General features: G+C 42.9%; 1 protein-coding gene across 17 annotated transcripts in view; it reads right to left on the reverse strand.

The window, feature by feature from the left end:
* PRUNE2 (prune homolog 2 with BCH domain) overlaps positions 1-23,775 on the reverse strand; it is a 293,852-nt gene that overhangs the window by 63,521 nt on the left and 206,556 nt on the right. For all 17 annotated transcript variants that reach the window (XM_074017698.1, XM_074017695.1, XM_074017696.1 and 14 more), the window contains exon 9: positions 22,834-23,581. In XM_074017698.1, the coding sequence (XP_073873799.1) occupies positions 22,834-23,581 (748 nt within the window). The remainder of the gene's footprint in view (positions 1-22,833; positions 23,582-23,775) is intronic.

Below are 23,775 nucleotides of genomic sequence, written 5' to 3' on the forward strand. Positions count from 1 at the left end.
TTATAATTCAAGATGAAATTTAGGTAGGGACACAGAGCCAAACCATATTAATGGATAAAGAAAATGTGGTATATATGCATACATGAAATATTATTCAGCCTTAAAAAGGAAGAAAATCCAGTCACAGGCTATAGTATGAATGAACTTTGAGGACGTCATGCTAAATGAAATCAGCCAGTCACATAAGCCAGTCACACACACAAAAACAAAAAACCATTACTGTATGATTCCACCTATCTGAAGTAGCTAAAGCAGTGACATTCACAGAAACAGAAATGGTTGAAACGGGTGGTTGCCAGGGGCTGGGGAGATGGGGAAATGTTGTTTAATGGGTATTGAGTTTTAATTTTAAGAAATGAAAACGTTCTGGAGATCTAGGCACAGCAATGTGAATGTACCTACCGTAACTGAACTGTACACTTAACAATGGTTAAGATGGTAAATTTTACGTTATGTGTTTCTTACCACAATCAAAAAAATAAAAATAAAAAAATAAAAAGCAGGTGCCCTGGGAAAGGGTACAAGATAGGTTTTTCTAAGCTCACGAAACCACCTTCACATCATAAATCTGGAGGTGAACAGCCTGAAAGGGACACTTAGAGCTGTGGGATCTGTCTGTGAAGATCTCGACTGTGTGGGTGCCCACCCAGGCGCACTAGAGCTTGATGTCCTAGGACAACTGATGCTTCCGCCACTGCTTCAATTTAGGCATCATTTTTACCCCTGAACCACCAGAAAGGTGCTCTTCAACTGCTCCCACAAGGAGGTATATCCTATCAGCCTGTGGAAATAAATTATCTCAGAATGTCACATAAAACACTTGTAAAAGGATCCCAGATTTATGTTAAAAACTCCTTTCAGGGAATTCTTATCAGCTAGAGGTTATAAAAAAACACTGGCAATTAAATCTAGTCAGGGCATATCTTTTAAAAGATATATTGTCACCTTGAAATTTTAAGTAAAGTCCAAATAGTTTATTTTAAAGATAAACTGATATTTTAAATACATTAAAAACACGGAGGAAATCTGAGAGTCATGGGAAGTGGCAAAGGCAGAGGAGGTGACAAAATGAGACCTCCCTGGAGGCCAGAATTAGCAGGAGACAGTGAAGGCGATAAAAATGTTAGGAGAGAGAAGAGATTCGGCTCTTGATCTTAGCCAGAAGCCCCTTAGTAGATGGAGTGATTTAGACTTTAAAAGAGGCTTTATTTTCTCAGAGAGATTAATTTACAAAACTTTTAAAAAGTCTTATTCATTATAAAAATATAGTTTACTTATAGAAAACTTACAATATATATTTCTTATATAAAAATAGAATTATATATGATAGAAAATATAAAGGCAGCCGGGCGCGGTGGCTCAAGCCTGTAATCCCAGCACTTTGGGAGGCCGAGACGGGCGGATCACGAGGTCAGGAGATCGAGACCATCCTGGCTAACACGGTGAAACCCCGTCTCTACTAAAAAATACAAAAAATTAGCCGGGCGAGGTGGCGGGCGCCTGTAGTCCCAGCTACTTGGGAGGCTGAGGCAGGAGAATGGCGTGAACCCGGGAGGCAGAGCTTGCAGTGAGCCGAGATCACGCCACTGCACTCCAGCCTGGGGCACAGAGCAAGACTCCGTCTCAAAAAAAAAAGAAAAAAAAAAGAAAATATAAAGGCAAAATATTCCTAAATTTTGCCACTATGGATGATCACTATTAACTTTTTTTTTTTTTTGAGTTGGAGTTTCACTGTCGTTGCCCAGGCTGAAGTGCAATGGTGTTATCTCGGCCCATGACAACCTTCGCCTCCTGGGTTCAAGCGATTCTCCTATCTCAGCCTCCCAAGTAGCTGGGATTACAGGCATGCACCACCATGCCCAACTAATTTTTTGTATTTTTAGTAGAGATGGGGTTTCTCCATGGTGGTCAGGCTGGTCTCAAACTCCCGATCTCAGGTGATCCACCTGCCTCGGCCTCCCAAAGTGCTGGGATTACGGGTGTGAGCCACTGTGCTCAGCCCCACTATTTTTATTTTATTTATTGATACACAATAGATGTATATATTTTGGGGAGTACATTACATTATAATTTAATACATTAATATAATTTGTAGAGATCAAACCAGCATCATTTGGGATAGCTATGACTTGAAATATTTGTGTATTCTTTATGCTAAAAAATATTCAAATTTTTCTTTTAACTATTTAAAAAATATATAATAGATTACTGTAAACAATAGTCACTCTAATGATCTGGCAAAAACTAGGGCTAAGTTCTTCTACCAAACTGTACATTTGTACCCTTTAATTGACCTCTCTTCATCTCCTCCTGACCATTAACTTTTTCAGTGTATTCAGATGTAATAGCCCAGTGTCCTCCCCAGACTCTTTCTTCTTTTGATAACAGTACCTCCATTCCCCTTTGTGGAAAAATTTCTCCATCACACTAAGTCCCAGGGTTTGAGGATTGAAGGTAATCTCCTTTCCCTGCAGAGACAGGCACCTGACCCAGGACTGACCAATCAGCAGAGTCCCCACCCCTGCCACAGTGATTGGTTCCACGAATAAGCATGTGACACCAGTTCTTCCAAGGAGAGACTCAACCCAGATTTTGTTGAAAACTCTGGGAAAAAGAAAGCCTTTCTCTGGGGATTGCAGCTGACTGCAATGTAAACCTGAGGGCCTATGGAGAATCCTTTCTATATTAAGAAACGGAGACAATGAGTGAAGGAAAAAAAATGGGTAAACATTGACTGCGTGTTTGGAGCTTCCTTATTCACCTCTGCCTAGAGCCAGATTAGTTCTTTGGTTTTCATAATATGAGCCAGTTAATATTCTTTTTAACCTAAGCAGGGTAAGTTGAGTTTTTGTCACCCATCACCCAAAATGACCTGACTGATAAAACAGACTGGGAAAAATACATACGCTCTCAGGAAGCTTACACGTGGGTATATTCTTGTTTACAGAGACAGGGTTAACTCCCATATAAAGGAAGTGCCAGGGTCATGATCCCTGAAATTAGGCGTACCTTCACATGTTTGTTGGATGAATGCATTTCTGTTTATCACTCCTCTAATCCTGAATGCAAATGAAAGAATATCATAGAATATCATGTGGGGAGGGACATGCCCTGAAATCTGATGCTAACATATATGTGTGTGTGTGTGTGTGTGTGTATACATATGCTCCATAAATTTGTATTTGTATCCATAAATATTTGTGTATGCGTATATATACATATATACACATATGTATTTGTGTACACCATGAATTTTTGTGTGTGTCTATACATAAAATATATATAGTATACATCATATGTACATATAATATATATACACACATAGACACACACAAATGTATATTGATGGGGTACAATGTGATTTTTGGCATATATTTACACTGTAGAATCATTAAAGAAAATTGACAAATGCATCACCTCACATACTTGCATTTTTTGTGGTGAAAACATTTAAGATCTACTTTTTTAGTAATTTTGAAATATACAGTGCATGATTATTTATTATAGTCACCACTCTGCAACAGATCACTAAAGTTTATTTTTCAGATCTAACTGAAATTTTGTACCCTTTGATCAACCACTCTTCTTTCCCTCACCCCCTCCCCAGCCTCTGGCAACCACCATTCTACTCTACATCTATGAGTCAGAGGCTACTTTTTAAAAAAACTGCTTGAGTTTGTCTGGCCTGCTAGCTTGTCTCCCAGGATGGTTTCTCAGAGACAAGTCAAAGGGAGCGGGGAGAGGAGGAGGAGTTGGCTGCAGATTCAACCCCAGGGCAGCTCCAGAGCCCCGGTGCTCCCTTCCTGCCTGAGTCTCATTTCCTCCACTTTCAATGGTTGGGGTCTAACAGATCTAAGTTAGCGACCTCTTGGCAGTGGGAAAATTCCAGATCACACTTAGGGTTTCAATGCTCTTTGGGGATTCTGGACTTCCTTAGATATCCACCGTAAAGCTGCTGGACTTCTTCAGGTCCCTTCATACACATCCACCTGCAAGAAATTTCTCCTTAGCCTTTCACACCAGTTTAAGAAAAACAATGCTCACAAACAGGGAGGCGATCTACCCTGGTGGCGTCAATGGGACTCACTCCACTTCTGCCTGTTATTATTTATTTATTTATTTTTGAGATGGAGTCTTGCTCTGCCGCCCAGGCTGGAGTACAGTGGTACAATCTCAGCTCACCGCAACTTCCACCTCCTGGGTTTGAGCAGTTCTTCTGCGTCAGCCTCCTGAGTAGCTGGGATTACAGGCCTGCACCACCACGCCGGGCTAATTTTTCTGCTTTTTGTAGAGACAGGGTTTCACCATGTTGGTTAGGCTGATCCTGAACTCCTGACCTCAAGTGATCCACCCTCCTCGGCCTCCCAAAGTGCTGGGATAACAGGCGTGAGCCACTGCGCCCGGCCAGTTCTGTCTCTTATTAACCATGTAACTGTGCTAAAGTTACTGACTTCTCTTAAGACTTAGTTTCCTCATCTGCAAAATGGGAATGAGAGGAGAGATTTCAAAGAGATAATGAGTAAAGTGCTCGGCAACAGTTCCATTATATGATTACTTCTAATATTACTATTATTATTATTATTAGAAGATGCTGGGTTACACTTAGCCTTCTATATTCACTCTGAGTCTCCCAGGAGGTCATGGATCCCCTGAAGGGATGCAGAGACTCATCATTGAAGTACAATAAATGGTTTATGGGGTTGGAGGTCTGTCACCATTCACAGGACCATCAGGAATTCCTGGCACATATGCTGTCACATTCCTAAGGTATCTATTATGGGAGGAATTGCATCCCCCAAGAATCTTATGTTGAAGTCTTAACCCTTAGTACCTCAAGATGTGTGTTTGGAAATGGGGTTTTTGCAGAGGTAATTAAGTGAAAATGAAGTCATTTGGGTGGACCATAGTCCAATATGACTGGCATCCTTATAGCAAGAGGAAATGTGGACACAAACACACACATAGGGAAGACCAGAAGACATGGGGAGAAGACAGTCATATGCAAGCTAAGGAGATAGAGGCCTCGGAAGAAACCAATCCTAGCTATACCTTGATCTCAGACTTCCACAACTGTGAGAAAATAAATGTCTACTGTTTAAGCCACCTCGTCTTTGGTACTTTGTTATAGCAGCCCTAGCAAACCAATAAAGTATCAGATCTTCACCGGTATATCCAGTATCAAGGAGGAGACTCTTGACTCTGGAAGGAGTATATCAGTCCTTTCACTCATCTTCTCTGCTAGAAAGCCCTTCTATGGGCCGGGCGCGGTGGCTCAAGCCTGTAATCCCAGCACTTTGGGAGGCCGAGACGGGCGGATCACTAGGTCAGGAGACCGAGACCATCCTGGCTAACACGGCGAAACCCCGTCTCTACTAAAAACACAAAAAATTAGCCGGGCGAGGTGGCGGCGCCTGTGGTCCCAGCTACTCGGGAGGCTGAGGCAGGAGAATGGCGGGAACCCGGGAGGCAGAGCTTGCAGTGAGCTGAGATCTGGCCACTGCACTCCAGCCTGGGTGACAGAGCGAGACTCCGTCTCAAAAAAAAAAGAAAAAGAAAGCCCTTCTATGGCTGCCTGACAGATCTCCAGGGAGAGAGAGAAACCTAAGTTAGGCCCGTCGACACTGGGAGAAAGAGGCCATCCCGCTTACTTACATGTATCCTGCTGCACAATATAATCACATTCTATGAAGCTAATTACAAGACTTGATTAATTTCATACCCTCCTGAGGGATACGTTCAGTAATCATATGGCTCTGCCAACCTCTTGGGGAGAACTGATTCATTTAACCATCTCTTTTTCATTTCTATGTCTTCGTTGCATAAATGTAGACAGATATTCAGGGAAGAAAATGTGCTTATGCTTTTAAATAATTGTTATTCACAGAGTTATAGCATTATATGAGATTCCGTAACTCTCTCTTTACATCACTCACATTTTTGGGTTACCAGGTCCCTGCTGATAGATGAAAGGACTGGAAAATAAACATAACAGCTCAATAACAGCTATATCCAGCTAGTGGCAAGTACATAAAAAACTTGGTGAGACACTCATCATAGGAAATCCAACCTCTGCCTTTATTGCAAAGACAGGAGGTTTTTTATTTTTATTTTTATTTTTTTGAGACAGGGTCTCGCTCTGTCACCCAGGCAGGAGTGCAGTGGCATGAACACGGCTCACTGCAGCCTTGACTTCCCAGGCTCAAGTGATCCTCCCACCACAGTCTCCAAGTAGTTGGAACCACAGGCATCCACGACCATGCCTGGCTGTTTAAAAAAAATTTTTGGTGGAGTCAGGGTCTCACTGTGTTGCCCAGGCTGGTCTTGAACTTCTGGCCTCAAGAGATCCTCCCGCTTTGGCTCCAGAGAAGATGGGACCACAGGTGTGTGCCACCACACCCAGCTAAGTTTAAATAATTTTTTTTTTTTTTGTAGGAGACGGTATCTCACTATGTTGCCTAGGCTGGTCTCAAACTCCTGGCCTCAAGAGATTCTCCCATCTTGGCCTCCTGAGTAACTGGGACCACAGGTGTGTGCCACCACAACTGGCTAAGGCATTTTCTGCAATTTTTTCATAGAGATGGGGTCTCACTGTATGGCCCAGCCTGGGCTCAAACTCCTGGCCTCAAGTCATCCTCCCACCTCAGCCTCCCAAAGTATCAGGACTACAGGCATGAGCCACTGCATCCAGCCCAGCCATGAGCCTTGATTACATCTGAACTTAGTCTAACGTACAAGGAAAACTTCCCCATGACCAGCCCAGGAATGAGGCTCAACTCCATCCCATACTTGCTTTCCTTCAATGATCACTACTGACCTTTCTATAGATGAATAGTCTCTAGCACTCCTTTCATCTCCATTTTACCTGTCCTCCTTACCTACCTCATGCTCAGCTGCTCTCTTGGGATCACACTATGTTGGTTTCACTCCTATTTTATTTTAGGAAGAACTACTTTTAGAACATCCAATTTCATCAACCTTTCCTGGATATTTCTGGGAACTGGATGTAGAAGAATATAACTGTTAAGGGACAACATCGGTGGGCAATGGTGGCTTTATGAATGGGACTTTCATCTTGGGTTTGGGCAGCACTAAATCCTGCTTTTCCAGGCAATACTGAAAGCATGTGTTTGGTGTTCAGTTTTTGGATTGGAAGGGATATTGAATGCTCTCTCTCTCCAGGTAAAACCATATCAAGATTCTTCTGGTCATCTGCCTAGGGTTTCCAAAGCAGACTGCCACAAGCTTTGACAGTTGTGGCTTCTTTCTGATACTGTTTGTTTCTCAGGCTATTCATCCCGGCAGGAGTTCAACAAACATTTGAGTCCTAGAGTCATATGGAAAGTGCTAGCGTGCGGGGAGGCTGTATTACAAAAAGAATGGATCAGAGACACATTCTGCTCTCAGAGAATTTAAAATCTAGGAGGATAAAGAGGAAAAGACACATACAGGTTCACACAAAACAGCACAGGAGGGGCTAAAAGCCATGGGAGTCCTACACGAATTTCAGAGGCAGCAGCAGCTCCTCCAGATGCGGGGGTAGAGTACAGCAATCTAGAAGCCTCCAATAAAAGGTGGTATCTGGCCTGTTGGTAAGCCAGGGAGGCAATGAGGATAGATTATATCTGAGCTCTCCTGTTCTTTTTCTTCCCAATTTCTCCTCAGTTCCTAAGCCTACAATCAAGACTCATTCTGTTCTTGCAACCTATGAGTCAGAATCTCCTTGCAGCTTGTCACAGACAGCATTTGGCCTCACCCCTGCCCTGAAACTGGGTGTTCTCCTTCTATAGCCACTGCCCAGGAGGTAAGAGCCTGACCAGAGGAAAACACCACCAATCCTCTTCACATCCCATCCCAGTAGGTACAGAGATCTGCAGACCTGCCTTCTTGGCAACAAAGAAAGTGTAGTCATAGAGACCACTGTCCAGCACCAGAACCATGACCTAAGGCTGATGAATCAGATGTGGTTTTTCACTTGCAGCTAGTGTTGCTGCCCAAGTAGGCTCTGTCTTGTTCCACTGAGGAGAGAGTTTTGTGCTTTCTTTGCCTCGCTTATATGAACTTATATCAAGTAACTCACCAAGGCTGCAGGTTCTCAGACACAAAGAATGAAATGATGACCTTTCACAGGGCTTGCCAATTCTTCTGTGGGCACCTCCCCAGTAGGTTCTCATCTTCCTCAATTTTCATGCCCTCTAGCTTTCTTCTGTGTCTGCAGTTCTGAAACTACCTCCCTTCTTTCCATCCCAGGAACAGTTCCAGCCTTGATTATGTCTCCGGTGGATTGCCACTTCCCATCTGCCCTCCCATGTCTCTTGCATCATTGCCAGTCTATTGCAATCACCATACCCAGCTCAAGAAACATCAGCTTTCCATTGCCAACAAAAACCATTGAATACAGACTTCCTTGTTGCAGCCTTGGGGGCTCTTAACCACTTAGAATAATCCACTCTTAGCTTCTCCAACTGCTCTACCCTTCAGGCAAAATGAGATTCTCTTAAGTCTCCCAACTCCAACTGATACCTCTCCTGACTCCATAGCTGGCTTTATTATATTCCCTCCACTGAAATATTCCTTCTCCCAACCTATTGAATCTTCCTCAGGCATGAATCCTGTACTAGGCACTCTACAACAAAGAAAATGAAGCAACACTTTCTCACCTTTAAGCATCCAGAGCCCCACTGTTGTATAATTTCTTATGGAATTGATTTCATCCTGTCCTTCACGGCCATTTGTTTTACTTTCTCCTCCCCACACTAGAGTGAGGATACTGCACCTTAGTTTGTATCATATGCAGTTCTTAGGGATAGCATCCTGTTAATAATAAACACTCACGTTCTGACAGTAGAGATGTTTCATTTTCCCCAAATGCATACGAGTCTAAGGGTTGTAGATGAATTAGGAAATGCCACCTTATCCTAAAAATAGAAGAGTGGTAGGGTTTTTTTTTTTAAGCCATGAAAAAATGCTAATGCATGGACTAGATTTCTTTTCTTTTTTGAGACAGATTCTTGCTCTGTCACCCAGGCTGGAGTGCAATGGCATGATCATAGCTCACTGCAGCCTTAATCTCCTGGGCTCAAGGCATCCTCCTGCCTCAGTCTCCCAAGCAGCTGGAACTACAGGTGCATGCCACCACATTCAGCTAATATTTAAATTTTCTGTAGAGACAGGGTCTCACTATGTTGCTCAGGCTGGTCTCAAAGTGATCTTCCTGCCTCACCCCCCAAAGTGCTGGGATTACAGCCATGAGATACCGCATCAAGATTTTTTTTTTCCTCAAAGGCCCTGAGCTGACAGGAAGTAGCACAAGGTCCAGAGCTAAGACCCCTGAATTCTGATCCCAGCGTAGACACTGACTGGGTGATCTTAAGACAATCACTCACTCTAACTAGAACTCATTTTCTGCCTGTAAATTCAAGAAGTGAATCCAAATGAATTCTAAAATTTAGTTCAGCTTCTATTACTTTAGCAGTTGAACTTTAGGATTCAAGAACAATATAAGGAATCAAACAACTATCAAAGTAACAGGCAAATAGGCAGGTATCAGAACAAGACAGAGCCAACTTTGGCAACAGCTCTCTAAGGAAAAGAGTGTTCAGATGCAGGGCATCTACTCCTGCTTCTTCTCCAATACCCCTTCTATGGGGCCAGCAGTTTCAGACTAGCCTGAGCAACATAGTGATGTACCTCTCCACAAGCCCCTCACGATTCCTGCCAGTATTAATCCAGAAGGAGCCATGTTCTTTGTCAACCTGGCAGACAAGATACCAGGGGACAGAATCTGTCCTCTACTTTTCCTTCTGCCCCTTCTCACCCCTTCTTCCTTCCCTCAACTACCAATTACCCTTAACTTGGATTGGTAAAGAATTGAGAAACCATCCCAAATACAAATACTACTCGGGCAGGAACTTGGATCATGTAAAGCCTCTGCCTGCAAAATCTTAATACAGCAAACACAAGGCAAGCAATTCCAGACTAGTTAAGTAGGAAAAAAATCAGCTTTTATTTGCCGTAGATAAACCTAAGCTTTTGCACTGTAACCTATATCAAGTACCCGAACCTATGTGCAAACCCTATACCTTGTCTTCTGTAGAGCTGGAAAGTGTGAAGTCAAAAAATCAAGAAAGTACTGTGATCTCTTATTGAAGAGATAAATCTTCCCAGGAGTACAAAGCCACTCAAGATTGAGAAACCAAACGGAATGTAAATAGAAGTTCACTGGGATGTACCAAACAGAGCACTAACCATTGGAAGAAAAGTTAATTTGACTTCTTGTTAATAGGAAGGAGAATGGGCTCACCATCCTCAAGCATCTATGAGGCATTAAACCTTATTTAGGACATAAAGGGTAACTTGGCTTACAAAGCTAAATCTCACAGGGATATTTACGTGCTGCTGATTTCCAATGACAGTAACCTCATCTTGTTCTTCTGAGTTGGGGAACAAGGTCCAAACCACTTTAGAGTGCTGAGCTTTCAGTACCCTAAAAATGTCTAATTTGCCCAGAGAGACATTTCCATAAAAGCTGTTTTGTTTTGTTTTACCTCCCAGATAAGAAGTTTCTCTTAGCAATTAAGAGAAATTCCATGGGTCATTTTTTTGATTGCCAGGCATCGTAATCTAATTATTCCAGATTTTACATTCCATGCATATTATCAGTTATGATTCTAAGAAAACTTTCATCAGATGAAGATTTTGGAATAGATTCACGCAGGAGCCACTCCCATTTTCTCTACAGGAGGGGCGCAGGGCAGCCATCTGGCTGGAAGTGGTCCCGGAAGCTGCACTCACATAGCAGCTTACATAAGATCAAACCATGTCAACAGTTCACATCAAAGAGGGGACAGTGGATGGAGATTATGCCCCCTTTCCCTTTCATCCACATGGCCAGTACCCTGATCTCAGGCAGAGTCACACTTTAAATCACTTCTGCTAGGTGAGAGTCTAGCTTTGTTTTCTAGTTACCACACAGAAATTTAATAACCTGTGTATTCCTGGTTGAAATTGACCAGGTGGTAATTTTTTTACTTCCTCACATAACTTAGTCTCTCAGTGAAATACTGATATCCTTTCAGTAGAGTATTCTTTCTTGATTTTGAAAAGACAAAGGGAACAACATAAGCCCATGTTTGAAGATGACCTATTTCTGCATCTTAAAACTCAGGTAAGACGTAAAGGTTACAAGATTGTTTAGAAAAACAGATGCGCTAGTTTCAATAGCAATTAGGAATAACATAAAAAAAAAATGCCTCTCTACTAGGGCTGTCCTGCTTGTCAAATAATCCAAATAGACATTTTATTTCTCATTAGGCAATAGTCTCAAACAGTTTCAAATCTGTTACTTCCTTTTATTTTTCTCTCTTCATTTTCATCATAGATATAAAAGAAAACAAAATGATTAAACCTGTGCAAAGTCTGTTTCCTGATTACCTGATTGCCAAGAAAGGGGCGGGGATAGCATAAAGACCACAGCCTTTCCAGGATGAGTGGATACGGAATAAAATGCAGCTGGCAGCTGTCAGTTGCAAGGGGCTGGGCAGAATTTGGCATCCTCTCATCCCCCTCCCCTCTCCCCCCGCCAACTTCCCAGCAGCAAGAGATTAGTCTTTGAGAACAACACTCCCCATCTCATTCTGTCCTTCCTGTACCGATATCCTAAAAGCTGCACCAGGACCCACCTACCTTCTGAGGATGAGAGAAGGCTTTCTAACAGGAGGGTGAGAAGCATGCACGGCTACAGCTCTTCAGCATCTCTCTTCCGAGCAGTTAACTGGAAATACAGATTCGCCTCCATTTTCTGGTCACATGATCTCTGGCACATCTAAATAAGGATGATCACCTGCCTCCCAGATCTCCCCGTGCAGCCGCTCTGGCTAGGGGACAGAGCTGGGGCTGTGCTGGTTTCATTTGGAAACATATGATACCCTTTCTCCCACGCTGTGGAGTCAAAAATGCCCTTTAATTTGTATGTCAGTGGAGGAAAACTGCTGCTACTCCTGCTCCTGAGTGAGACTGGATGTGAATGGGCTCAAAGCACAAGTTGTAAGGAATTTAGTTCTCCTGAAACTTCTCAAAAAAAAATTCTGTAGTTTCACAGCACATCCCTATATGACAGCAATGTAATTATTTTCATTGAATGAACGATGGCTAAAATCATAATAAAATGAACTGTGGAAACAGCAGGATTCATAACGAAGTCCAGCTGAAGGTCCTAGAGAAAGTTAGGATGCTTGTCTAAGATCAGTACAACTTCAGCGACTGCGAGACAAAGGGGTGTGTAGGTTAACCTGTGGACCCTGTAGTCACAAGGCCGAGTTCAAATCTGATTTCCGCCACTTATTAGCAAGTGTGGACGTTACTAAACCTCATGGAGCCTTAAGACTGCTCATTCACAGAATGGACAGTAATCATAACGTTCCTTAAAAATGGTAAGATAGCCGTTAAAAACGGTAACATAGTGGTATGTGCCTGTAATCTCAGCTACTCAGAAGGCTGAGGCAGGAGAATCTTGAACCCAGGAGTGGAGGTTGCAGTGAACGGAAATCGTGTCACTGCACTCCACACTCCAGCCTGAGTGACAGAGTGATACTCTGTCTCCCCCGACCCTCGAAGAAAGGTAAAATAACCTATGTAGAGAGTCTGGGTTAAAATAACCTCACAGTACATGTTAGCTACTACCATTATTAATTCTAAAAATGCCAGCAGATATATCGACACAGTTAAGGCAAATAAAGTATTAATGAAATGTTTACAAAATAGAAAGGCATGTATTTATTTGTATGATGTTCAAAAAATATATATTATCAGATAAACCAAAGACTTCTAGCAAAATGTTAATTTGGGAAATAACTAGAAATCCAATGTTATATAATCTTTTTCTTTTTGATGGGAGGTGGGGTGGAGAGATGTTAGCTCCTATTCTTACTCTTTTTTTTTTTTTTTTTGAAACGGAGTCTCGCTCTGTCACCCAAGCTGGAGTACAATGGCGTGATCTCAGCTCACTGTAACCTACGCCTCCCAGGTTTAATCAATTCTCCTGCTTCAGGCTCCCAAGTAGCTGGAACTACAGGCACCCACCACCATGCCCAGCTAATTTTTGTATTTTTAGTGGAGATGGAGTTTCACCATGTTGGCCAGGATGGTCTCGAACTCCTGACCTCAGGTGATCCACCTTCCTTGGCCTCCCAAAGTGCTGGATTACAGGGGTGAGCCACTGCACCCAGTCTTAGCTCCTATTTTTATGTAAAGAAGGGAGTAGAAGAGGAAGGTGCAAATTTTTTATCTTTAAACTAAAAGTCAACCAAATTCTTCATAATTATGAATAGTTATGAAATAATATCTCACGTGCCATATATCTTTCAGCTATGGAGGAGACGGAGGTGGGGCCCACAGGAAGGTATCACTTTGCAGGGTCACTGGCTGGCAGAAGTTCAGCAAAATCATGGGTGAATTTGTCAAATCATTAGGGGAGAAAAAGTAACTTTGGAGCTGGGCATATCTTGGGAATTTCTGCCCAGGGCGAAGGCTGAAAATGGGGATCTTGTCTTTATGAAGTGCTGGCTCATTAGAAGGGGCTTCCTTCCCTATTTGGGAAAGGCAGCAGCTGAAGGCTACAGAACAAACACTGTAACCAATTCTGTTTTATTTGTTTTGTTTTGTTTTGTTTTGAGACGGAGCCTAGCTCTGTCGCCCAGGCTCGCCCAGGCTGGAGTGCAGTGGTGTGATCTCGGCTCACTGCAACCTCCACCTCCCACATTCAAATGATTCTCCAGCCTCAGCTTTCTGAGTAGCTGGGATTACAGGCATGTGTCACCTTGCCCAGCTATTTTTTTGTATTTTTAGTGGAGACAGGGTTTCACCATATTGACCAGTCTGGTTTCAAGCTCCTGGCCTCAGGTGATCCTCTCACCTTGGCCTCCCAAAACGCTGGGATTACAGGTGTTAGTCACCACATCTAGCCTAATTCTGTTTTAAATAATAATATCTGTTTTGGAAGTCAGCAGTTGGCTAGGAATGGTGATTAAGTTATTGTCATCAGGCCAATCACAGATACCTTAAAAACATTTTAAGTAATACTTCATTAAATGGAAATGTGAGACATAGGTTATCACCAATAATACTCCCTTTTGTCTTGCAAGATGTTCTCGCAGATTGTGCCAGAGCAAAACAGTCCTAACTCCGAGTATGCTGGGTATTTGAGGAAATGTATTATTTTATTCATTATATAAAGGCAGTTAAAATTTTTTTAAAATAAGAATTACTGCTTAATTGCAGTAAATAGCATTCTATTATGCTGAAGAAAAGGGCGAATAGATGTCAAATTCTCCAGTGGAGTTTTAGTTATTCTCTGAGAGCCTAATTAATACTTTAAAATTATTATTTAATAAATGGAAGTTTAAAAAATAAAAAAAAAAGTCTTTGAAAATTACATATTGTCAACAGCTGCTTGAGTTGATGGTATAACAGATGACTAATTAAATAAAACAATGTTCCTCTCTAATAAAAATATTATTATTATGATTATTATTATTACTTGAGATGGTCTCGCTTGTTCACCCAGGCTGAAGTGCAGTGGCACAATCTCGGCTCACTGCAACCTCTGCCTCCCAGGTTCAAGTGATTCTCCTGCCTCAGCCTCCCGAGTAGCTGGGATTACAGGTGTATGCCACCACGGCTGGCTATTTTTTGTATTTTTAGTAGAGATGGGATTTCACCATGTTGGTCAGGCTGGTCTCGAACTCCTGATCTCAGGTGATCTGCCCAACTCAGCCTTGCAAAGTGCTGGGATTACAGGCATGAGCCACCTTGCCCAGCCAGGAAAAGTTATTTCAAGGTGAAGAGATTATAATACCCATGGTATAGGCAACAGATGACCAAGAAGAAAAATTGAACAGACACACCTATTTTCTCCCCATGAGGATGAGTGAAGTGAATAACAAAACGCTAAGAAAACTGAAAGGCTGAAAGAATCTTGAAGGAACTGTAATGAACAAGGAAAGCATGGGAACACTGAAAATGGGTAACTATTGCCTCAAATTACAAAAGACAGAAAAAGATGGATTTGGTAACTTGAGAAAAGAAAGATGCATATTCCTTCCAAACTAAAACTAGCACATCTCCCTTGGGAAAAGAAGCAACAAACGCCAGAAATTATCACAGTGTCATTAAAAGCAAATTACGTTGAGCAAACTTCCCTTTCTTTTCTGTTCATTCAATCAGGTATATTTATGGGGTGTCTAACATGTGGCAGGTGCTATTCTAAGCAACAGGGGTACCATGATGAACAAGACAAACCAAACTTCCGCTTTCTTGGAGGTTATATTCTCATAGGTGGAGACAGATGCAACAGAATCAATTAAATAAAGAAGTAAATATAAGATCTTTTCAGATGGAAAAATAGTAGCAATAAAATAAGGCAGAGAGAGGGAGCAGAGTTCTCCCACTGGCAGTATTGACATTTGGGGCTGGATAACCCTGTGTGGCGGGGGGCACTCCTGTGCACTGTAGGATATGTAACAGCATCCCTGGCCTCTGCCCATTAGATGACTGGAGCACCCACCCCAGTTGTGACAACCAAAATGTCTCCGACGTCGGCAAGTATTCCCTGCTGGTTCAGAACCGGCAGCTTGGACTTCTACAAAGGGTTACCCAATCCTGCGCTGACTTTTTGATAGCCTTTGTTCCTAAAGAACTCTCACATAGATCTTGGAAACCGATCCTCCAATGTGCTGGAGAAACAGTTAACTAATCATGCGCATGAACATCTCAGGACAGTTTTCAGAAGCTGAGGTCCACCACTCTCCAACGAGGCTGGCTGTGCTGAACAGCTTCTGTTTGCTTCGTCAGCTCCACTCTCCCACTTTCTCCATCTTGCTTTCTGCCCCAAGCCTACCTTACTTACCCTCCGACTTCCACTGAGTTTTTTGTTTGTTTTGTTACCCAGGGTGGAGTGCAATGACATGATCTTGGCTCACTGCACCCTCCACCACCCAGGTTCAAGTCATTCTCATGCCTCAGTCACCCGAGTAGCTGGGACTACAGGTGCCCGCCACCACGCCCAGCTAATTTTTCTATTTTTAGTAGAGATGGGGTTTCTCCATGTTGGCCAGGCTGGTCTCTAACTCCTGACCTCAAGTAATCTGCCTGCCTCGGCCTCCCAAAGTGCTGGGATTACAGGCAGGAGGCACGGCGCTGGGCCTCCACTAGGTTTTGACCAATGAGGACCCCTGGTGAGAAATGACGGCGGGGCGGGGGGAGCGGGGAAGAGGTGGGAGTGTCTGCCGCTGGCCATGTCCCTCACACTAGGTCACTATGCCTTTCAGGGTGGCCCTTTCTACCTAAAATTGTCTTTCTGGGTTCTGATCATCACTCTGTCTCCCCACTCCTGGGGTCTAGGAAGAATAACAGCCACGCTGCTCCTATTCCTGGGCTACTGCACCATTCCTTGTGAGTTCCTCACGCTTTGCCTCCATCTTCGTAAATACTCTCTTTATTAAATCTCTCAAATCTTCCTAATTTGAATGTGTCATCACTTTCCTGCTGTGCCCCTGACACACAAATACACCCTGCTTTCGAAAGTCATGGCTTCTCGTCTTCCTCAAATACCAGCAATTTTCAGAGAGATTTCTTTTTCCCCTAAAGTAAGCAATGCCACTAGTCGTGATGTTTCAAGGTTCTAGCCAGAGAAGCACCTTGGGTTTTTCCTCAAACTAGAAGCCAATACAACACAAATGAACTCCTTTGTGGGCGTTCCTCCCACAGGGAAACGGGGTTGCACCACCTCATCTTGGCACTCGTGGCTCTCTCTGGCTGTAAAATCCCTCACCACAAAATACCACACGTATAAATATTTGGAAAACGTAAATGAACATTGAGGGGCTTTGATGCTCTCCCTTCCTTTTGGCCTCCAACCACTCCAGTTGGTCCCATACACCACAGATGGGGAGCAGCCCACTGACACAGCACTAGCACTCACAGATCCACTGTGGGAGCAAATATTTACTCAGGCATCAAAAAAGCCCAGTAAGTCACAAGACTGTCTGAGGAGTCAGGCATGGATTCTGGCTCAGTCCATCTCAAAATATCTCCTATTGCACTTTATGTGCCTTTCAATGGGACAACGGGAGAATAGGAATGAAAACATCAACCTATAGAAGCGGCTCAAAAGAAATGCTTGTTTGAGCAGCTGTGTTTCATTGACAAGCACTGGGCTAGACAGAGAAGACTTAAATTTAGGTCTAACCTCACCACTTTCTCATTTCTGGATGACATTAAGCAGTTCATGTGTTAAGTGAGTTTGCTCATCTGGCTGGGAAATGAGGATAGGAACACTTGCCCTGTCTATGTCAAGTGTCATATGGGTGGACCAAAGAAAATAATGTATTTGTCAGTCTGCAAGCACTTACTATGGAAAGTCTGCTCTGGGTAGGGCTGGCCAGAAATGTAGAAGTGGGTGGAGGGCATGAAAGAGAGAGAAAACAAGAGAGAAAAGAAGGAAATGAAGGAAAGAGACTAAGTCCTGAATTAAATTGCAAATGTAAAGGACTTTTTTTTTTTTTTTTAAAGACAAAGTTTTGGTCTTTCAGCGAGGCTGGAGTGAAGTGGCGTGATCTCGGCTCACTGCAACCTCTGCCTCCCAGGTTCAAGCGATTCTCCTGCCTCAGCCTCCCGAGTAGCTGGGATTACAGGGGTGTGCCACCATGCCCAACTAATTTTTGTATTTTAGTAGAGATGGGGTTTTGCCGTATTGGCTAGGCTGGTCTCAAATTCGTGACCTCAGGTGATCCACCCGCCTTGGCCTCCCGAAGTGTTGAGATTACAGGCATGAGCCACTGCGCCCAGCAAAGGACTTTTAATGATACTTATCACCACCAACTCAACAACACACAGCACCAACGGATCAAATATAATTACAAAAATAAATGAGCACAGAGTCAGTGCTAAGTTTGTTCTTCCAGGTTTGGTACAGGGCAAAGCCCAAAAACGGTGAATAAGCAAGGGCGCACTGGAGTTCAGAGAGCATCAACTCATCTCTGAGAAACGGCAAATGTTCAGAAGTGGGGTACGCTTGGTCGGCCTGATGCTTCTCAGAGTTCCCGTTACCCAACAGTGAGAGAAAGAGTCAACCAATTTTTAAATCTATTTCTGATTTTCAACATTCACGTGGATAAAAGACCCAATGTACTAACTCCCCAACTGTAAGTCATAGACAGAAAAAGCCTGATTTCACGAAAAACAAAAAGATCTCACGGTGTCACTCACAAGCAGAAAGATAAATTCTTTTCTATAGTGTTATCAGATGGGAAAAAAAGGTGAAAAATTACAAACTTAAAAAGAAAGGATGCAGACAAATCACCAGAGAACCAAACACACTGTGTCTGAAGGTCGTCTTTATTTCAGGGAATACTGAATACCTCACCTCACAGAGCTAGGAAACAAGATACAGCTCCACAAATACGAGGGTCAGGTTATGTCTAAACACTGTTTCAAAAGTACACGAGACAACGATTTCCTCTCTTCTCCTCCCCTCCTCCCCATCCTCCATCCCCCACAGCTGCCTGCATCTCCCGAAGATTCATCAGTTGAGTATCATCCGTTTTCTCAGTCCTCTTGGAAATGATTTTCTTTTATTCCCTTGCATATTATTTCTTTGCTTATATCTATGGAAAGCCAATATATTTGCATATTGATTGTCACATTTTCATATAATTCAGATAGTGACTTTTAAAATTTTAATGACTTAATCCTTGTTTAACATATAGATCAGATTTTTTGCTATAACCTGTGAGAGTTAATGTTTACGTTTTGACTTGGCTAGGCTATGATACCTAGTGATTTGGTCAGACACCAGTTTAGATGTTGTTGTAAAAGTATTTTTTTAGATGTGATTAACATTGAAGTCAGCAGACTTTGAGTAAAGCAAATTACCCTCCATAATGTGAGGAGCCTTCATCCAATCAGATGAAGGTCTTAATAGCAAAGTCTGACGTTTTCTGAAGAAGAAGGAATTCTCCTGAAGACTGCAGCCCAGAAACCTGCCTGCGTGTCCAGCCTGCAGCCCTGCAGAACTCACATTCACGACTGCAGTGCTGACTCTTGCTTGAGTTTCCAGGCTGCCAGCTTGCCCTACAGACTTCAGACTTGCCAGCCCCCATAATCACATGAGCCAATTCCTTAAAATTCTCTCAGTAGCTAGATAGCAAGATGGAGATATAAATACAGATATCTCCTATTTGTTCTGTTTTTCTGAAAAACTCTAACGTGTAACCAGCTTACCCCCTTCTTCACACATCATTCTTCCAACCATGCTTTCTTTAAAATAAACAGCTAAGTGTTTCTTCCTTTAAGAAAGGTCTGTGTGCCACAGATTCTCCTGCAAATATTCTTTGTGACTACGTAGGAAAGATCAGGCACATCCATCACTGTCTTGGGGAACTGGTATTTGATCCCCTGCTGGACAGGTCTACAGCTGGAGGATGACCAAGGTGTTGGCAAAGGATTCTGAAAAGACTGATCATAGGGAACGTGAAGCAGTGCTGCAGATCTCAAGGGAGAGAGGCTATCTTTCAGTCCTAGTAACAACTTTTGTTAACAAGAGTCAGTAGGTGGCATAGGAGGAGAAAAGGCATTTTTCTCATGCTTTCTCAGACTTTGAAAATGTGGCTTGCAGCTCTCAAAACAGTTTGGGAGTTGAGAGAGGCTGAGGCTGAGGAGGGGAGGGGAGAAGCTGATTTACAACTGGTGAGTCATATTGCACATACTATGAACCTATCTCTATTTAAGAAGAGCCTTTCTTAATTTTCTTTTTTGCAGAATGGTCTTGATTTTGGATCTCCTGTTCTAGGATCAGATTATGCATCAGAGATATTTCCAGGTTTTTGTTCGGGAAACCACAGCTATCTCGTTGTTTTGCTTCTGTGATGACCTTCCTGTCTCCATGACTTCCTTCACAGTACTCACCCCAGTTCACTCAGCTAGCTTCTTACCCTCTTCCCCGCTTTCCCAAAGTGTGACCTTTCCTTTAGTGACTCTTTTAAATGTACCTCTCAGAGCTGCAGTACGACTTCATGGGCCCTAGGCACTTCTGCCCTCATAAGCCCCTTCTGTCATTAAAACATTTTTTAAAAGTTTATTTTATAACGTTGTTGGTATAAAGACAAAATGTAATCCACGTGAAAGTACAGTAATTTTTTCTTCTGATTATAAAAGAAAATATTCTCATGGGCTCCTTAAAGTATCATGGGCCCTGGGCACTCTGTCTCCTGTGTCTGACAGAGAATAAGCGATTCCTGCTGCCTGCTCCATAAAGGTGCCCGAAACAGACGTCTCTCCTCTTATTTCCTCACTTGTGTAACTCTTGTCTCGCAAGGTTGCCGTTATAAAGTGAAACAGTGCACACAGAGTGTTTAGCACCCGGTCTATGGCTAAATGCCCATCCATAGTTGGTACCTATTTTATACTTAAACTGACACTGGGCTTTGACTAGCTTGACTTAAATATTATACTGCTATCTACCTTTTTACTTATGTCTAACTTTTTAATGAAATTGTAAACTGCTAGACGACTGACAGTATGTTTTAAACCAGTGGTTCTCAAGCTTTGGAGGGCACCAGGAGCTGCTGAAGCTCAGCTGACTGGGCCTCACCCCCAGAGTTTCTGATTCCGCGGGTCTGAGTTGGGGCCGATAATTTGCATTTCTAACAAGCACTCAGGTGATACTGATGCTGCCGTTCTTAGGACCCCACTTAGAGAACCACTGTTTTAGACAACTCTTTCTTCTCCGAAAATCTAGCACAGAGGGAGACTTACACATTCAGAGTAAATTATTTATGCAAAAGATAATACACATGCCGGAGTGAAAATCTGCCCCATCCCCATTGTGAGGAAAGTTTCAGTACTACGAAAGCTGAGCGGAAAGGGATGAGCAAAGAAATCGTGTTGAAAGAAAAGGTACTGGTGGCACAATTGAACACCGACTGTCATCTATTGGATCTCAGGGGCGTGTGCAAAATGCAGACAAGAAGCCAAACAATAGCTTAGCCAACTCATGGCTGCCTGAGTTCTGAGCTCAATCTATAACAATGCCAGCAGGGCTGCTGGGATCCATCTGCTACTCGCTTTCTGATAACGGATCTGAGGTCTCTCTGGAAGAAAATAGCTTGACAGGAAGAAAGAAGGATTAGGCCAGCTGACAACGTCTGGATTTATGAAGCTGCCCTGGAATATGGTAGAGCTTTTAACCCCTTCTGCACTTTGCTAACCCTCAACATACCCCAGCTATTCTTTCCATTGTCCTTGTTCCTTTCATCAAGAAATGTAATTTGTGAATGCCAAAGCTCTCCTAGACACATTCTGTTTCCACACAAATTAAGTTCCCAGAATTTAATACTGCACAAAGGCTTGAGATTTTTCAGCCCAACTCACTAATTTTACGGATGAGAAAACCTAAGCCTGGGATTAATCCTAAAATGTATAATCAGTCATGGTAGATCCAGGCTGGAATCCAGATTCTTTGACTCACTGTGGGTAAGTGGTATGTATAGTCCTTTATATTCCCACGCTGAGCAGGAAAAAAAAAGATATCTTTTCTCCCTTTTTTTTTTTTTTTTTTGAGACAGAGTCTGGCTCTGTCGCTCAGGCTGGAGGGCAGTGGCACGATCTTGGCTCACTGCAACCTCCACCTCCCAGGTCCAAGTGATTCTCCTGTCTCAGCCTCCCAAGTAACTGGGATTACAGGTGCTGCCACCACTCCTGGCTAATTTTTGAATTTTTAGTAGAGACGGGGTTTCACCATGATGGCCAGGATGGTCTCAAACTCCTGACCTCAAGGGATCCACTCACCTTGGGCTTCCAAGGTGTTGGGATTACAGGTGTGAGCCACCGTGCCTGGCCGATATCTTTTCTCTGTTACATTTCAAGGAGGAAACATGACTTTCCCCTTTACTTAAGTTATTTTTCACAATTTGTTCTTTTGTCCCTGGAAGCAGGAGGGCTTCATAAACACAAATGAAGAGAAATGAAGAATGCTAAACAGTTTCAGCAGAGACTGGCAGCTTGAGGGCAGCGATGACATCCTATTCCCTGATATATGCCCATTGGCTACCCGGACCATGGCACAGAGCAAGCTCTCAAAAACCACATGGTGAATGAATGAATGAATGAATGAGTGAATGAATGACTGAACCACTGATTTGGTGACAGTTTGCCAATTTCTCTGCCAATTAGGGAATGAATGTTTTACACTGAGATTTGGAGAAGCCTATGGAGTCTCTCTGTCTCCAATGATAAATTAGGTGCTTACATAAAACCAGAAAATGACTTTTCTGTATGCTAAGGCTTTGGAGGTGGCAAGCTTTGAATCCCAGAGTGTTCACTCTGGTTACTTAATTCTAGGCAAGTTATAGAAACTTTCTGAGCCTTGAATCCCCCTACTCAACCCCATCCCTTCCATTCCCCGCACTGGCATGTTAGGATTAAATGAGGTAATATATGCAAACTGCCTCGCACATAGTAGGTGCTGATTAAACGTTAGTGTCATTCCCTTGTATTCCCAACTGCCTGTTTAAGAGTCATGTAGGTATTCAAGTAGGTGGGGTGGCAGCTGGGGGGTAGGTATGAAAATTGAAGGGGCTTTTTGACTGAAAATGTACATAAATCATCATTATAGTAATAGTTATCTAGTAGCTGCTTTTACTGATGGTGTGCCTTGCATTCAATATAAGCAAAGCTGCTATCATCCAAGTATTCTTCATATTCCATAACCTCTAACCATTTCCCAGGTTTCTAAATAATTGCTTTTCAGGCAAAAATAAATAAATCTAGCTTTCTGCTTACCCATGTGGTCTTGGTTTCCTGGTTCCGAGCTCAAGGAACTCTGTCTCCTCCTCCATTTCCGTGTCACGGATCATGGTTTTCTGAGCAGGCTGTGGTGAAAGCATTTCCCATTCATTGTCATGGGTGACAGCCTGCAACATAACTGCATCCGGGTCAGCCCTGCCTCGGCTCTTACTCTTCTGTGATTGGCTGACTGGACCAGAGGCTTCCTCTAGTGCTAAAGATTCTAGAGGCTTCATTTCTTGCAGAATCTGTAGCTGGGGACCCTCGCCCAAGCTGAGTTCAGAGAATGGCTCCACAGTCTTGCCAGACCACCCAGGCCCTGATGATAGATCACCAACCTCACTATGGCCCAAGAACATCCAACTCTGGTCTTGTGCAGGGCTTTCAAAAGATGATCTCGTATCGCCTTTAGAAGACATTTTCTCTGCAGAGATACCTTTTGTTTCATTTAAGGAGGCAGGCTGACATGTGTCTGGGAAGCTTGCTAACTGAGTTCCCTGCGGCCCTGTTTCTTTGGAACCTACATACAATTCTAATTCAGCTATGCTTTCTCTTTCTTCACGGGCCTCTGGCTTTGAATGTAAATTTTCTTCATGGTTTACAAGTATGTAATCCATGTGTAGTACATGACGATCTTCATTCTTCTCTGTACATCTGCCTTCCTTGTATTCTGATTTTATCTGCTCAGGCTCTTTGGTAGGAATTACTTTTTCTTCTTCCAATTCTGATATTTCCTTGCTGTCACCTAGAAGTGGAAGTTGAAAATGAGAAGAGGAGAACAAGGTTTAATGAACACATTGTGCGATTTGTTATCCTTGCAAATGATCATCTAAAAGAGGTAACTTAATGTTTTTATTTTTTATATTATTTATTTATTTATTTAAGACAGAGTCCCGCTCCAGCACCCAGGCTGGAGTGCAATGGTGTGATTTCAGCTCA

Source organism: Macaca fascicularis, chromosome 15 (genome assembly GCF_037993035.2).
Source record: "Macaca fascicularis isolate 582-1 chromosome 15, T2T-MFA8v1.1".
Lineage (NCBI taxonomy): Eukaryota > Metazoa > Chordata > Mammalia > Primates > Cercopithecidae > Macaca > Macaca fascicularis.